The sequence below is a fragment of the Liolophura sinensis genome, chromosome 6 (assembly GCF_032854445.1).
Source record: "Liolophura sinensis isolate JHLJ2023 chromosome 6, CUHK_Ljap_v2, whole genome shotgun sequence".
In the NCBI taxonomy this organism is placed as follows: domain Eukaryota; kingdom Metazoa; phylum Mollusca; class Polyplacophora; order Chitonida; family Chitonidae; genus Liolophura; species Liolophura sinensis.
The window spans coordinates 66945303-66963433 of NC_088300.1; the positions used below are offsets into that span (position 1 = coordinate 66945303).

The following is an 18131-nucleotide window of genomic DNA, read 5'->3' on the forward strand; positions in this document are numbered from 1 at the left end:
GTCTTCATGATGCTAGAGTTTGTTCTGTTATTATAGCATAATACAGTGTCATATTCACCATAATATCCTGTTAGTCTAATAGAATCTGTATGTTAAATTAATAGAAAATGTGTGTTGTAGTTAATAGAACAATCTGCTGCAATAGCAGAATACATTCTAACCTCACCCAAACAGACTTTGTCAAAATTAACAGGTTAATTTTTTGAGTGTACGACAGACAAATGCACGATAAAAAAAGGGTCATGTATAGCTGGTTCAGCTAAGGCTCCGTGTCTATATAACCGGCTGGATTCTACCCGCTTAAGCACTCCATCCATCAACACTGTGCCATCAGTAGGAGAGCTATACACTACTGTACAATACATGTGACGCGGAGCTGTCCATACATGTACCTCATATAATGCATGGTGCAAGAACCTTCAACGAACTTCAGTGCAGAGACGGCCACACGAGCGTCGGCGACAAAAGAGCGGAAAAAAACGACAAATTTCTTGTCCAAGGCCAGGATTGAGTTTGTACTTTATGCTCGTTCTGGCGACTCATGTATATATAACTAAGATGTACAGCACAAGGAGAAAGCCAGAGAAGCAACGACAGTGTGATAGCTGGCAAATGGTGAAGTGCGGCCTCTTGTCAATTTACCTCAGTTAGGGTTTTATTCTAACTGTTCATGTAAATGCATAAATTGTAGCAAATTACACGCATCGTGGCACCAAGCAGAAATAGTTAAAAAAGGGAAAAAAACAATGATGTTAATTACAATTAACCATAAACACCAACGCCTTAACCGATTGCACAAAGCCTTTTATGGCTTCAATCAGAAGTCAAAACCTCCTCACAACGCTTAGTGCTCGGTACTGGGAAATGAAATTTGTACACATTTGTTGTCCGATCACATTTATCAGGTCGTTAATTTATATAGCCCCAAAATAACATTTTAAAATTCCACTTTGTTAGAAATGGCTTTGTGGAATTGGCCCACAATGTTCTAGGGGAATGAGTGAAATGGTAAGGTATTCAAACTAATATGTAAGTTGTCGACAATACAATATGTATCTCAGTTGGGCTTTGATTGCACCGGTTCACATATCCAACCCGGCAATGTTGTTCAACACTCCCGGTTGAGCGCAATTAGACAAGCAGAGTGCAAAAGAGATTCTGGACACTCCCTCCATATTTACTTCCAGTTTCTACATTGCACGCACGCACGCACACGCACACAGAATTTACTTTCATTCTGATGATTTTAATTTTATTACAACTGACTCATCCCCGCATAACTTTCATATACACTGGTGTTAGGGGTGTACAAAACAAGGAATAGCTGATTTTATATATCCATGACAGAAACAATTTGCATTCTGGCAATTTTACATCATGATCATACAGACTAAAGAAAGCAATCCTTTAAATCCACGAAAACCAACTAAATATTAATTCATTTAAATCTGTTGAACTAGACGAGCATATGATCATTTTACAAATCATTTTAATCTCTGGCAAATGGTACGATCACCTTTGCACAACTTGTTTAATCAACCTGGCCTGTAATACAAATCCGACATAGCAAACTATACTGTATAATGTTAACGTGTAATTGTAGATTTATCTCATTTCCTCTCAATTTCATCGAAAGCATTCATTCCACGATGAGGGGGGACATCCACTGATATCTATTATGATATTTTATTTGTTTACTTGATTGGTGTTCTACGCCGTACCACAACAATATTTCACTTATAAGACCACGGCCAGCATTATGATGAGAAGAAACAGGGCAGAGACTCGGGGAAAGCCACGATCATCCGCAGACTGCTGAAAGACCTTCACAATGCGGCCGGAGAAGAAGTCTGCATGAATTCACAGCGATCTCTTGATATTTAATTATGAATTTTATAGTATTTAACCAACACAATTTTTTAATACACAATGCAGTATGGCCTTAAAGTAAATCATGAACAAGGCATTCAGAGAATACCAGTAACTCGCCCGAGTAGTTCGTAAAACTGCATAAAGTTCAAGTCATGTGAGTAGTTCGAATACCAACCTCTAAACCGAAATAAAGTACAATGAACGACACTGTCATACAAAGATATTACTCTCTAATTATAAACTGCTAAGATTTTGCCATTAAATCAACGTCGGCCAAAATTATTATGGTCACAACTATTATTGTTTATCGTATGCGTAATGATTGAAGAGCAGTGAATTCGTATGTTATGGAGTTGTAAATCATTGCGGAGGCACGGGGGGTGGGGGTGGGGGGTGAGATACCTAAGGCTGGCTTGGCCATTTAGAGTCCTTTACAGTTCAGAAAGTTTGGAACAAAAAATAAAGTATGATCACTTTATTCTGTATCAAGACGATTTCAACAGCTTCTCAAAGTCTGGTACACAGGTCACTTTGTGGTCTACCTGGCCTAAAACGGTCATGTGACCACCACCTTCTTGGCCTAGTTTCACAGACACGGCTTCCTGCAATCAAAAGAAGGCGACAAAAACAACTTACAAAGATAGCTTCAGATCAAAATTGACCAGCACAATCTCAGTTTTATTATGAAAGTGAAAAAAACCCCAAAAACTTAAGAGAGCATCAGCTAAAAGACTACCAAAACTATACAGAAACTACTTTTAGCTTTTTTCCCCCTTTTTTTAATTAATTATATAAATAGTCAAATAAACAAATTCTATGGCGGGCTTAATGGACTATATTTGCAATGCTGGACAACAAGGATGTGAAACTGATTTTGTTATGTTGTTTGGCAGAAATTCGTGTAAAGGTATACACATGAAGTTACATGTTCAATGCACATCAATGTACATGAGTGAGGTATTCCCATGTAAAACAGTGTTTGGTAAAAAGAAAAAAGGTTCAGTGACGTAATCGATAAGCAGTCCATAGAATCTACTTCAGAAATGAAAAATTTGACTTTTTTATCCAGTCCAAAAAATCTAAAACACCAAGTAAAGATATTTTGGATATAGTTTTCAGTGGTCTTTCCACTCATGCTTACTTCATCTTTACGTTTTCTTTCACATAAAACAAAGGTATGTGATATTACTTTAAAATATGCTATGATATCAAATTTCAAATCAAGTCCTATAGCCAATTTGTCAGATTTAAGTGAACAATCCCATGGAAGGACAGACAACCAAAGCACTCTTAAACAACAGAAACCTGTTTGTTCCAACACTGTTGGGTCTACATTATTTGAAAGAAGTTAACATGTTTTCATGTTAAAATATTTCAGACAATACGAGTACTTTTGCCTCAGCTTACCTGAAGAAAGGAGCATGTAGTTCCAGGTAAGACATCTAAAACTATGTTTCCCAAAATCAGTTGGGTTTTTCCAGATTTCCTTATCTGGATTTTCCCTATATGCCCTTCCGAGAAGTTCTTGAGTTTACAAGAATTTTTAGTTTTGTCAGACTTCTGAAAAAAAATTGATCAATACAGACAGCTTAATAATGCAAGTAACAAACACCCCTTTTTATATCCACATGAAAATCTTCATTTTAGTTTGACTGTTTATAGTTTTCTTATTTTTGCTATTCAGACTAGGTCAAAGTCAAACTTTTATAACAAAATGTTACATAATAACACAAGCACATGTATTTGTGAAAAGTCCTACCTCTTCCTCCTTCTGTGATGTAGACTGGCTCTGGGCTGCACCAGTTCTTACTCCTGATCTCTCTTGTTTTTTACCACCAGAGGGAGCTTTTGTATCATCCACGCTTGATGGTGGCTCACCAGGAAGTACATCAGGGAGTTGAAAAAACAGCAACTCTCCTTTCTCTAAAAAACATAAGTAAAATCAAGAATAGTTAAAATAAAACATAAGTGATATATATTCACAAACATATTCAGTACAGTACAGAAATGGAACCGTCTACCAGATACAACTTCATGATTTGCTGACATTTAAGAACTTAATTTGAACATAATGAACGGTTGCAGCAAATGATATTTTAATTATCTACTGGACTGTCATTTAATGCCATTAATTTTGCACTTCTATGATAGTGGCTGGTTTTGTGGAAGCAGGAAACCGGAGTGCTCTGGGTTTTGTGGGGGGGAAGAAACCAGTGTGCTGTGGGTAAACCATCCACATTTTCACAAAGTACAGTCTACTTTCCCAAGACTTCTACGCCATACTGATAGATTTATTTATTTATTTGATTGGTGTTTTACATCGTACTCAAGAATATTTCACTTATGTGATGACGCGCAGCATTATGATGGGAGGAAAACGGGCAGAGCGCGGGGGAACCAAAAGGCCCCAGAAACAATGATAGACTTGCGAGTAAAGTTCCTTGTGTGCCAGCAGTTTTGGAATCCTGCACCTTGACACAGGGCCACATCCCATTACCAAAAAAGGAGGTAACATTGCGAAAAGAAATAATTTCTCCCAAATAAGTACAAATGAAATTACAGCTGAATGATGTATTGCATGAATGTCATGGGATTATTTTTAAACCAATAAAAATCCATATGAGCATTAGCATATTTGTTCCCTCACCTGACTTTGCCACCTCTGTAAATATCTGTTTACAGGTCAGGTTAGGCTTCCTTTCCTTTTTTACAACTGTCACAATAGAGTCAGACATATTCTCCCCAGGGATCAAGGCAGAAGGGAGACCGATTGATGGATCAGCCGTCGCATCTGGCATGTCAACATCTGGCTCCACTGGAAAGATCAAAGTATAAGACAAAACATGCACATGTAGATAATAGTGCATAATTACATGTTACAAAGCAATTTAAAAGGAGAAACAAAATGATTGTAAGTATATTTTATATCACAGATGTACAAGAAAGAAACGAATCTGTATGCACAAAAAAGGTTTTTTTTCTTCTATTCCTTGCTTCCCTTCAATACAAGTAACAATAAGCCTGATAGGTCAATGCCAAGCTGCGAAGTTCAGGCCCTGCTGCCTGGTTTACTTATTTGATTAGTGTTTTATGCTGTACTCAAGAATATTTTACTTAAACGATGGCAGTCAGCAGTATGGTAGGAGGAAACCCACAACCATCTGCAGGTTGCTTCCCACGTACAGCTGGAGAGGAAGTCAGCATTGGCTGGACTTGATCTCAACAGCGACTGCATGGGTGAGAGGCTCCTGGGGTCATTGCATTGCACTGGCACACTAGCCACCTCAGCCATGGAAGCCCCCTGAAGGGTTTATGCCAAACAGGAGTACTAGTGGGAACCTCCAGGTGTTTCTATAATTGTGCATGTATATGAATCTGGAATGGTGATGAAGTAATAACTTGTGCTGATCATAATAAACAATATTCATAACCCAGAACAAACACATAGCAGTCTGAGAAGAAGTCATACTGTGAATAGACAAGAAATCAAGCTGTGAACAGACAAAAAAGAAATCAAGCTGTGAATAGACAGGCACTTGTCTGCCAAGAAATCATGCTGTGAACAGAGAGGCACTTGTCTGCCAAGAAATCATAAAGTGAACAGTCAGGCACTTGTCTTCCAACAAATCATGCTGTAAACAGACAGGCACTTGTCTGCCAAGAAATCATGTCATGAACAGACAGGCACTTGTCTGCCACAAAATCATGCTGTGAACAGACAGGCACTTGTCTGCCAAGAAATCATGCTGTGAACAGAGAGGCACTTGTCTGCCAAGAAATCATAAAGTGAACAGACAGGCACTTGTCTGCCAACAAATCATGCTGTAAACAGACAGGCACTTGTCTGCCAACAAATCATGTCATGAACAGACAGGCACTTGTCTGCCAACAAATAAGACTGTAAACAGAAAGGCACTTGTCTGCCAACAAATCATGCTGTAAACAGACAGGTACTTGTCTATAATGTGAACAGATTGAGGTGTGAATTGCCAGGCACTTGTTTGCCAATAACTAAACAGGATATCTGATAGAACACACACACACACATACACAAAAGCAACATATAATAATGTGTAACACAGATATATGACCCTAGAACAAGGGATTGTGAAACTACATGTAGTTTCATATGATTTTCTATTCTACTGTCCTCATACCATTAGTGAGCATAGCAAGCAAATTAAACACATAACACTGGCTGTGTGACATTTGCAACATTTACATAGCCAGAAACCCATGATAACAACCCCAGACAAACCTGTGAGGTCTACTCCACTTTGGCCAGCTAGAAAATGAAAGTTGAAATCAACCCTAGTAATACAGTGCCATTGTACTTTAACACATTTTCTTCTACTGTTTATTTATTTATACATTTTTACATAAAATAACTAGTATTTTCACCTACAAAAGGTTTGCCAGCTTTATGGGCGGAGGAAACTGGAGTGCCTTAGATAAACCACTGACCTTCTACAGGAACCTGACAAACCTACTGACCTAAAGCTTTGAATGTACGAGCACTAACTGAACTCTATAAATGTGGTCTCACTGGTCAGACAATTAAGCCATGGCAGTCGCAAGAGCAACTGTATATGAGCCAACTACATGTACATCCCTTGACTTTTAGAGAAAATGGCTGTCGTTAGCTTGTTCAACAGTACATATATTCCTGAACATGAGAATTAAACACAAAGATATTTTTCTTCATTCTTAAATCATGATCTTCATTCTTTAATCATTTAAATTTTCAAAATTAATAGTAGCCACGGAGCATTATTGGAATGTTCTGGGAAAAAAAAACCCATTCAGTTTCTGTTTATTTCATGTCATTAACATACCTTTTATTTCAAGTTTGGGTTTCAGTTTATCTTTCCTAATTTCCTCTTTAATGGAGACATGTGACAGTGGAAGGTATATTGGAGTTAAGCCAGAATCTTCTCCACCCACAGAATCATCTATAAACTAAAGAAACCATGAACAATGTTTACTACGAACACAACAATGACTTGTGTACATTACAAAAGAAGCCAATATCTTTTTAAAATTATTATTCTGCAATTAAGATGAGAGTTTCAGTGGTAAATTTTAATACTGGATGAGAAATAGAACATAAACTACTTACATCATCTCTGAGGAGGTTATCAAGAACTCTCTTTGTGTCCTCAGATTTCTCCTTCTTGATGGTGCTGCGAGAAGTACCTGCTCCTCGTGACCTTCGATCTCCATAATCTTCCGAGAATGATGAAGCTGGAAACAAGCAATGAGGTTGCAAACTTTCTGACGCTGATGATGATAAGCTTTGTATTGTTTTTTTTTTTTGGGTAAAAATCCAGAACCATAGTCTGTTAACGTGGATTGAAAACATTTATCTCCTTCATATTTCCTGAATACAAATTAATCTGCAAGCATTCTGCAATGACTCTAAAAATCTGTAACAGAATCTAAAAGTATCTCCAATTTTGACAAATATTGTGGTCCAATACCTAGTAAATCTACAGCATGATGAAAATTACAGGAAACAGTTCTTACTGTGACGAATACGCCTCTCTGTCGGCCCTTGTTCAAAAATGGAATGTGATTGTAGAATGTTCTCATCTCTGCCCCGTCCTCTTCCCCTACCACGCCCACCTCTGCCCCTCTCTGGGCGTCCATTGCGACCCCGTCTACTACTGCTTCCTGGTGTGCCACTTGAGGACGCTTCTTCAGTTCTATACCATTAAGTAAACATATAGTCATTTTGTTTAAAATTCAATATTTTAACATACATGTACACCAACATTCATGCCATAGAAGGCATGTGTGTGCTACCATGCAGGGTAATTCGATAAATTTACCTCTAAATGGACACATGAAAGATGTGCACTGGTTTTGGTTGATGCTTGTTTGGTAATTTATTGTAACCCGCAAACTGGTCTTAAGGCTTTGCCATTTACAATAGAAATCAATTTGAACACTGTGCGTTATTTCCTGTACATATCTACTTTATAACAGAATACCAGGCATTTGCCTTTAATACTAATCTAGGTCAATGTTCGTAAGTTTTTGTAATTCATAAATCGAACCTAGGATCAGTAATACATAGGCATCCAACAAAAATAACAAACATCAGCTGGGAAACTTACTGAGCCTTGCTTCTATCTTTTCGGACAGGAATGCTTGGAGTGAAAGATTTCTTTGGAACACCACCAAGAGTTAGATCCCTGGGACCTCTTAACGAGGGTAATCTGTTAAACGTAAATGTGACAGTAGTGAGTACTTATCTTGTTACAATACATCTGATAAACATCAATTTTCAAACTTCCATTGTTTTATCATATCGGTATTACACCTTTACTGTTATGATACTGATTTACATTATCACCAAAAAAAAAAAATTGTATCTTTTTGTCATATATCTGTTTTTATTTCTAAGTGGAAAAAATTTGCCGTTTACATATCAGTAAATCTCGTAGTAAGTCGGGGTCGAACTCATGTATATGCTCTAACAGGGGCTCTAACAAAAGGACAAACCTAGTCTTTACTTTACAACTGTCTGTTCTAAGTAGTAACAACAAAATACCAATACTTTGAATGGCAAGTCGCAAGGTTGGCATATACAAACCTAGCGCTTTTTCCTGTTGGAGTGCCGCGCCTGCCAATCAACCCACGAGGTAGGTTCGGCGCATCGCCCGATGCCATGCTGATGTAATGTACGTCACATTCGCTGTTGTGAAGTTCTCGTTGTTGTTGTTGCAACGTTAAAATTTATCCCAATACATTCTAGCCTTGTCATCAAAATTAAGTTATCTCATGGTCAGATATGCTTATGTTACCATCGTAGAATACACTGAGATTGTTGAATCTCCCAACAAATTCACCACTTTCCTGCGAAAACAAGAATTCCTAAATTTTACTGAAAAGAACACGGTGACTTCGTTTACTCGCGACAACACGCACCTTGCGATCACTACAAATTGCAGCCCTCCATATGTTCGGAAACAAATTTCCAAGTAAATTGCTCTGGGGTTGTCCAAATAAACACCCCAAAACCGCACCAGATCTATGTAAAATATTCTTGAAAATAATATTAATTAACACAGATAAACTGTACAACGTGCATACATATATTGTATTTTAACGCAACTAGCGCTGTTTTCCGTAGTGAATCAGAGTTGTCGTTTTCATGCAAAGCTTTGCTTGGCGACTTGGAGGACTCTATCCTGCTGCCCGACAATGAGGATCTCTAGCAATCATATTTATCCAAATACCAGTGCAACAAAATATTGTGCATTCGCTGATTAGGTCCATTTGTTACTCTTTTAATTATAGTAAATATATCATGAAATCAAAATTCTGACCTGTGGAAAACTTTAAAGTATCACCTTCCAGGAAACAGGGTAAAGCAATTAAAGTTGCCTAAAATTTAACAGATACCGGTATATACGTGGATTGTTGTTCGTGACATCGTCACGCTAACAGAACATAGGCTGGTATGCGTATATCCATAGTACTCCAGCATGGCTGCCAAAAGTAGGCATGAAATTCATGTAAGGCGAAATCACGCTTGGAACTCTGACGAGTGAGTCTTGTCATTCTGAAAAGATTCACTTTTAGTCTGAGAAGTGGGATTTTGCATTACATGAACTGTAAGCCAAATGCTTTGTCATGCTGTTTACACAAACAATTTAAAAACCTGGGGAAATGTCCGGAACTACATGTTTTCTGGGTGTTGAAGGTGGGTGGAGGTATGTGGGGAGGGGGTTTGCAGAAGACATCGTCATGCATCCTTGTGGAACAATATGACTGTTAAAAGTATCGTAGGTCATGCAACCAGTCTGCTTGTGAATGCAGTCTGTCAGACTTTTAAAAGTTGATCGATTGCCAAAGATCAGTTTAAATAAATAAATAAATAAATAGATAAATATATGAATGAATAATTAAAACCTTAACATGTACTGGTTGTTCGATCCATACACTATTCCGTCCTACAAGGCAGATTATTATAACATGGGTCAGGTCATGTAGCAAAAAATAAATTTGTGAATGAAATATAATTTATGATTGTGTTTCTATAGGCCAACCATACACAATTTCAGTATCACCATGCAATCAAGCTTAGTCTGTTTCAGGTGCATTCAGCCGGACAGCCAGACGTGTGAGCTATAAGAAAGAATGGGCTATCGGATGCCCAAATATGCTGTGCCCTGCAGCATAGCTGGTGTCCTGGTGGGTGGGTGTGTCCTCGTGAAGTAAGTTTATTTAAATCTCTATGTAAAGGCTACTCAAAAGGAATACATGAACCAGTGTTAAATATGTTAAGGGTGATCATCTTCAGTTTTAGTTTTTGTCATATCTGTGCAACAAGTGTTTCCTTAATTTACTTGAACATGTCTTATAAATGACTTATATTTTTAGTAACTCCCACCTCACCAATGTAGGCAACTGGATATCTGAGCAGAGTCTGGGACAGACTACACCTCTCCCTGTACCAATCTTTCTGACATATGGGTCGAGTTTGGAAACACCCCACCTCTCAAACTGTACCCTATTTTCTGACATAAAATCAGAACAGAATTCAATTTTCTAATTTTTAAGCGATTATAGCATTATAAAGCCTGCAGTTTTAATTACATGCATTCATACTAAAGCAAAAACAAAACATCTGAATAATAAATAAATGAAAAAGTAAGAAAATATGAATATTACAATATGAATATGTTTTGGTAAAGCCGATAACATGGATTTATTACATGGGGGAGTAATCACTAGTTATGCTAGTCACACACATCCTTCTGTGGCTGACCTAATGCTTATTGTTGTAGAGATTACATGGGTGGTCAAATGTACAAATCTACAGAGCGGATTGTGGGGAAAACAGCTATTGTCACTGGTGCTAACACAGGAATAGGAAAAGAAACATGCAGAGAGTTAGCAAGGAGAGGTAACATTCTGCCAAATACATTTTGCTACTAGGCAGTTGTCATCATTATTTTTTGTGGATGTGATAATTCTATATACTGGTACAGTATGATTATATTCAAAGGATAAAATCTCCTTAAGATTTCCCCTATATCACAGTGTGATGGGAAAGATGCTTCACCTGATGAACTGCATACCTTTCTTTGATGTTGACAAAAGTTAGACTTTGAACTGGCAACCTGATGGCTACCTCACTGGCTGTTCAGTATTGCTTGGCCAAGGGGCTGGGTGTGGTTTTGGGTTTGATGTCTTTGATGTGATTTTTCAGTGAGGCAGCATCTTAATTTAGACATATTCAGCCATAATCACTCATTCATGCATTCATTCAGTGAGACAAAGCAAAGAAATAAATTAAAAAAGAAAATGTAGGCTCTCTTAATTTTAATACTTGTCCCAAAAACTGACTGTCATCAAGTAACTGAAATCATGTTGAAAAACAACATTAAATCTGCAGCAAACAAACAAACAAATAAAACCCCTGCCTCAGGTCTGTATTACTCATCTGTAAATAACATAACTAAACATATGATAAAATGTAATAATGTCATGTTAATGGCTCTTTGTTTTTCTGTGTACATGTATTAACTCCCAGGTGGCCGTGTGATTATGGCTTGTCGGGACCTGGAGAAGTGTGAGAAGGCTCGTGCGGAGATCGTGCTGGAGACAGCCAATAGGAACATTCAGTGTAGACACCTGAATCTAGCCTCGCTTGCATCCATCAGAACGTTTGCCAAAATAACGAATGAAAGTAAGCATAAAAGTTGCCTGAGATGCTTGGTCTGATTTCTCAAAGCCATTTCTGACTTATGTTGAGATCTGGCAGAATTCATTGGTTCACTTGACCTCAGTGGCCCTGTGTTCAGAAGAAAATGCCTGCTTTACTGTAAGAGTTATCACCCCTTTATTGGTGGATCAATTCCCCTTTAATGTTATCTCTCAACAACTGTTAAATGTACATGATTTACTTTCCTTAGATATGGATATGGTATGGGTGTGACATGGTTACAATCTGAATTTTGTAGAGGAGCCTCATGTTGACATACTGGTAAATAATGCTGGAGTAATGAGATGCCCTAAACTACTGACAGAAGACGGATTTGAAATGCAGCTGGGTGTCAATCACTTGGGTAATCAAACACTGCCATCTGTAATCTGAAATACAGATGCTGACACAACTTGTGTGGTGATGAGGGGCTGTCACCCCCAATTCTTCTATTTTTGGGACAGATAGTAGTAGTGTTGAAATTAGAATATTACATTTCTTTTATTACATTTATTACATTTCTTATTACATCTACCAGTCTTTTGGAAAAGTAAAAGTCTGAGTATGTTGTTTATTAGATGATCTAACAAGAAGAAAAAAACTCAATACTGGTAATCCTGCTACAGTTAGATATATATTGGCTAAAATGAGGAGACCAGGTTATTAAAAAATATTAGAAGAAATAAGGTAGCATCTGAAAACATTCCTATAAAAGAACTGTGTGCTGGTTACTATCTTTTATCTTGTAAAATGTTTACATGCTGGATGCTTATACTTGTGAATTTCAATGCAACTCATCTAGCTTGGCATGAATATAGAAGAAAGATCTCATGAAGATCACTAACAAAAGTCATCTTAGTGTCTGTATTTCTGATTATTCCACCAACTAGAACAATGTTAGAAGTTCATTAAATCTGTTACCACTTAGAATTTGGTGTATCAGAATTATGGCAATTCCTTCTCTCTCACACTTTTTAGTATGTTCCACTTTTCTTTTTGAAGTTGTCATTCTTCATATTTGACTTGTAAGCATGCACTACAGTTCATGTATTCATGCCTGACACATTGATAAATTGGGGGGCCTCCGTGGCTTAGTTGGTTAGCAGGCTAGCGCAGCGTAATGACCCAGGAATCTCTCGCCAATGCGGTTGCTGTGAGTTCAAGTCCAGCTCATGCTGGCTTCCTCTCCGGCAGTGGGAAGGTCTGCTGCAACCTGCGGATGGTTGTGGGTTTCCCCAGACTCTGTCCAGTTTACACCCACCATAATGCTGGCCGCCACCGTATAAGTGAAATATTCTTGAGTACGGCATAAATTACCAATAAATTAAATAAATAAATAAATTGATAAATTGGAGAAAATATATGAGCACATTATAACTTGTTTTGAAAAGGATTTAAGTGATTTGGGAGTATTTATTGGTAAAGAATTACAGTTTTTTCTGCTTTTTCTCCTGTTTTTTAAGGACATTTTTTGTTAACAATGTTGCTGCTGGACAAGCTGAAGAAGTCAGCCCCAAGCAGGATCATTAATGTATCCAGCATAGCTCATAACCGAGGCAGGATTAACTTTGAGGATCTCAACAGTGCCAAGTCATACAACCCTTCTGAGGCTTACAATCAGAGTAAACTAGCTAACCTACTCTTCACCAAGGAACTAGCCAAACGCTTGGAAGGTAGGACTCATTGTACATAAAATATGTGAAAATATGTATATAAAAATATATATATAAATATTAAATTAGTGCCAGCTTTTGAACAGATGTTGAGTTGAAAACATGTATTGTGTGAATAAGAAACTGTGGTTGGGTACAACTTCCTTAAAAGGGAAAAAATTAACAGTTGGAACAATGTTGATCTGCCTACATATTGTCATGTATAAAATATAAAGAATGATGTTTACAGTGTCAAAAGCAAAAAGGCATTTATGCTTTAATAAGCAATATTGAGGCTGGATAGCTCTCTAATGCTTAGAGTAATAAAAAGAAATGGCAGGGACACTGGGAAACTCAAAACAGCTGAATGACAATTGAGGAAAATGTTTATGCTTGTATAATACACAAACAGGTTCGCTTTTGGTTATCTTCTCCTTTTTGTGAGATCTCTCTATCACTACTGACATAAACTTTACTTTGTTTTTTTTAGAAACCTTTAGTCTGTGTACTAAGGTAAATAACTTCTCACTAAGAACTGTGTGAAATATATTTTTGTGGTCTTCAGGTACTAAGGTAACAGTAAATGCGGTTCACCCTGGGATAGTGAAGACAGAGTTGGGCCGTCATATGAGCATAAGTAAGTCCTACCTTTCGTGGATCTTCCTAGGCCCACCCAGCTGGCTACTGATGAAGACCCCCAAACAGGGAGCACAGACCACTTTGTTCTGTGCCTTGGACCCAAGTCTAGAAAATGTCTCTGGAAAGTACTTCAGGTAGGTGTTGTTATAATCAGTTTAGCTATTCATCTGTACTTCAGGTGGGTTCGTTATAATCAGTTTAGCTATTCATCTGTACTTTAGGTGGGTTCGTTATAATCAGTTTAGCTATTCGTCCGCACTTCAGGTGGGGTTGTAATAATCAGTTTAGCTGTTCCTCTGCACTTCAGGTGGGGTTGTTATAATCAGATTAGCTGTTCGTCTGCACTTCAGGTGGGATTGTTATAATCAGATTAGCTGTTCCTCTGCACTTCAGGTGGGGTTGTTATAATCAGTTTAGCTGTTCGTCTGCACTTCAGGTGGGTTCGTTATAATCAGTTTAGCTATTCATCTGTACTTCAGGTGGGTTCGTTATAATGAGTTTAGCTATTCATCTGTACTTCAGGTGGGTTCGTTATAATGAGTTTAGCTATTCATCTGTACTTCAGGTGGGCTCAATATAATGAGTTTAGCTATTCATCTGTACTTCAGGTGGGTTCAATATAATGAGTTTATCTATTCATCTGTACTTCAGGTGGGTTCGTTATAATCAGTTTAGCTATTCATCTGTACTTCAGGTGGGTTCGTTATAATCAGTTTAGCTATTCATCTGTACTTTAGGTGGGTTCGTTATAATCAGTTTAGCTATTCGTCTGCATTGCAGGTGGGTTCGTTATAATCAGTTTAGCTATTCGTCCGCACTTCAGGTGGGGTTGTAATAATCAACAGTATTATCGTTAATAAGGATTACACTTTCTGAATATAGCACAGATTCTAGTGCTGAAATTTGGCTGAGACCACTGTGGGTTTCGAGCCAGCGACCTCAGAGTCAGGCACCTAACCGCCAGCAATACATGTCAACCGTCTAGACCACTCGACCAACAGGCCTTCCACAAAAAAATGGAAGGTAGTTGACCGGTAGACTTTACAGCGAACATGCATTACCCCTCTGATGATCATAAACGACGTCACTCCCTTAGGTGAATATATCAGATAGGTATAGATGTCATTTAGAAAGTGGGATTAAGTAACAGTATTATGGAAGGCCTGTTGGTCGAGTGGTCTAGACGGTTGACATGTATTGCTGGCGGTTAGGTGCCTGACTCTGAGGTCGCTGGCTCGAAACCCGCAGTGGTCTCAGCCAAATTTCAGCACTAGAATCTGTGCTATATATTCAGAAAGTGTAATCCTTATTAACGATAATATTGTAATAATCAGTTTAGCTATTCGTCTGCACTTCAAGTGGGTTCGTTATAATGAGATTAGCTGTTCCTCTGCACTTCAGGTGGGGTTGTTATAATCAGTTTAGCTGTTCGTCTGCACTTTAGGTGGGGTTGTTCTAATCAGTTTAGCTGTTCGTCTGTACTTCAGGTGGGTTTGTTATAATCAGTTTATCTGTTCCTCTGCACTTCAGGTGGGTTCGTTATAATCAGTTTAGCTGTTTGTCTGCACTTCAGGTGGGGTTGTTATGATCAGTTTAGCTGTTTGTCTGCACTTTAGGTGGGGTTGTTATAATGAGTTTAGCTGTTCCTCTGCACTTCAGGTGGGTTTGTTATAATCAGTTTATCTGTTCCTCTGCACTTCAGGTGGGTTTGTTATGATCAGTTTAGCTGTTCCTCTGCACTTCAGGTGGGTTTGTTATAATGAGTTTAGCTGTTCGTCTGCACTTCAGGTGGGGTTGTAATAATCAGTTTAGCTGTTCCTCTGCACTTCAGGTGGGGTTGTTATAATGAGTTTAGCTGTTCCTCTGCACTTCAGGTGGGTTTGTTATAATCAGTTTAGCTGTTCCTCTGCACTTCAGGTGGGGTTGTTATAATCAGTTTAGCTGTTCGTCTGCACTTCAGGTGGGTTTGTTATAATCAGTTTAGCTGTTCGTCTGCACTTCAGTTGGGTTTGTTATAATCAGTTTATCTGTTCCTCTGCACTTATGGTGGGGTTGTTATAATGAGTTTAGCTGTTCCTCTGCACTTAAGGTGGGTTCGTTATGATCAGTTTAGCTGTTCATGTGATGTATTTTTTATGGCATTGATGGTGCTAGTGGAAGAAACTTCACCTCACTTCACATAAAGTTTCTTATGTACAGTGACACATAAAGACTTTGAAATGATATCTTTTATGCCAACACCCAAAGTTTTCTGATGAGAAATTTATCCAACTTCACAAAAAAGCTTGTAAGATGGATGGATCAATTATAATCAAAGAAAATGTGATCACTGAAAAATACCTAACTTTAAGTGAAGTACATTACTCTACTGTACTTCTTCATTAATTGACCTGTGGATGAAAGGATAAGGAAGAATTGCATTGATACATAACTAAACATGTTTTGGCTCTGTTTACACCGACTGTATCATACTAACTAACTAACTAACTAACTAACTAACTAGACATACATGTATTGTGGTTCTGCATTATAGTGACTGTAAGGATAAGGAAAAATTACAGTCATGCTTGACTAAACATGTTATGGTTCTGCATTATAGTGACCGTAAGGATAAGGAAAAATTACAGTCATGCTTGACTAAACATGTTATGGTTCTGCATTATAGTGAGTGTAAGGATAAGGAAAAATTACAGTCATGCTTGACTAAACATGTTATGGTTCTGCATTATAGTGACCGTAAGGATAAGGAAAAATTACAGTCATGCTTGACTAAACATGTTATGGTTCTGCATTATAGTGAATGTAAGGATAAGGAAGAATCACAGTCATGCTTGACTAAACATGTTGTGGTGCTACATTATAGTGACCGTTAAGAGAAGAAAGAATTACAGCAATTCTTAACTAAATATGTTGTGGTTTTGCATTACAGTGACTGTAAGGAGAAGGAAGTGGCCCCTGAAGCAACTGATCCAGCTGTGGCAGCTAGACTTTGGGCAATCAGCGAGAAATGGACTAGACTCACGTGACACCCACACTTTCACACATAATTATTTATGCTGTATTTTACCATTAATAATAAAGAAAAGATTGCCATTGTCCATGCTTTGTGACACAGTAGTGGTGTTTTCGTTGTTGGTGAAAAGCCATTGTCTGTATTTATTCAGTTATAACACAGTTTCCGCCGTAACAGGAAGGTCAGCATGCTTAAACGTCCTCATGACATCTCTGCCCACAGACATAGCCAGGTGCATATATAGATTGTGAATAGCTATGATCATGTACATATACAACATATAAAACTATCAAAAACATCATTGGAGAACTGCTTTCACTCACACATTTAGGAAATGCAGGTGATCCAAACATCAGCTTACAGCAATACATCTGGGAATTCCAACTTTCATGCCATGTATTGGATTGATGTACTCAACCCTGTATTGCTCTAATCAGGAATTCTCAGGTTTATATGGGTAGAGGAACCTGTGGTGCCTAAACAACCACCCTTCACGAGGTACCTGACAAGCCTCTGTCTGAAAACCACAGCAGGATTCGAACCTGGGACTGCTTTTTTCTTACAACTGGCAGATCAGCATTTACTGCCTTACTGGGTGTTATGACAAAGACACAGACAGGATACTCCGTCCAGTAATAGTAAATGGATGCTTTATACAAGTACAAATATTACCTGGTATGAGAGTGACATAGCAGAGGTATTCATTTAGGTTAAGGTGATGGCATGATTGAGGATGTCAGCACCGTCTGATGTGGTTTGAACAACAGGTTTATTTTAGTAGTTCAAAAACTGGAGCGGGTTATGGCCAGGTAGTTAGCACGCTTAGATATATCTTTCAGTTTCTTAGGCGCAGAAAGAATGGGTTTATTTCCAACGTTGAACAGGAAAATTTAAGGATGCCCCTCCTCTTACCTGCCCACTGTTTATGTTGCAGAAGCTGGTGGAGTGGATGGTGTTGGTGTGGTAGTTAGCACAGTCTAACATGTTATGCTGGTAATTCAGACATGGGATAGCTTGTCAGTAACTTGTCAAATGTCAATTGTTTATCCTGTGCACTATGGTTTTCTTCATCCATAAAACTCACAGCTGTCATATGATTATGGCATCAAACAACAATCAAACAATGTACAATACACCTCTACAAGAATTAGCAGTAGTGGAAGTGCAAGTAAAAGGATAATCATAATAAAGTTTTATTATGAGAACTGGCCAAAAAGGAAGAGGAGATAACTATATC

General features: G+C 38.1%; 2 protein-coding genes across 5 annotated transcripts; one reads left to right on the forward strand and one right to left on the reverse strand.

The window, feature by feature from the left end:
- Window positions 1-2332: 2332 nt before the first annotated feature.
- On the reverse strand, window positions 2333-8779 carry LOC135468282 (DNA-directed RNA polymerase III subunit RPC4-like). 3 transcript variants are annotated; one of them, XM_064746444.1, is made up of 10 exons: window positions 8471-8779; window positions 7992-8093; window positions 7399-7577; window positions 6992-7116; window positions 6708-6831; window positions 6131-6157; window positions 4520-4687; window positions 3632-3795; window positions 3280-3429; window positions 2333-2474 (listed from the first exon to the last, which is right to left on the reverse strand). In XM_064746444.1, exons 1-10 carry the CDS (start codon window positions 8545-8547, stop codon window positions 2358-2360), a joined length of 1233 nt encoding a protein of 410 aa, XP_064602514.1. In that variant the 5' UTR covers window positions 8548-8779; the 3' UTR covers window positions 2333-2357. The 3 variants fall into 3 exon arrangements, with proteins under 3 accessions (XP_064602514.1, XP_064602513.1, XP_064602515.1); XM_064746443.1 differs by having other exon boundaries at window positions 3280-3432; XM_064746445.1 differs by lacking the exon at window positions 6131-6157 and having other exon boundaries at window positions 3280-3432.
- Window positions 8780-9058: 279 nt separating this feature from the next.
- LOC135466629 (retinol dehydrogenase 13-like) lies at window positions 9059-16935 on the forward strand. Of its 2 annotated transcripts, XM_064744220.1 has the most exons (8): window positions 9059-9245; window positions 9978-10097; window positions 10671-10789; window positions 11420-11575; window positions 11850-11954; window positions 13054-13263; window positions 13808-14015; window positions 16811-16935. In XM_064744220.1, exons 2-8 carry the CDS (start codon window positions 10021-10023, stop codon window positions 16905-16907), a joined length of 972 nt encoding a protein of 323 aa, XP_064600290.1. In that variant the 5' UTR covers window positions 9059-9245; window positions 9978-10020; the 3' UTR covers window positions 16908-16935. The 2 variants fall into 2 exon arrangements, with proteins under 2 accessions (XP_064600290.1, XP_064600291.1); XM_064744221.1 differs by lacking the exon at window positions 11850-11954.
- The last annotated feature ends 1196 nt before the right edge of the window (window positions 16936-18131 follow it).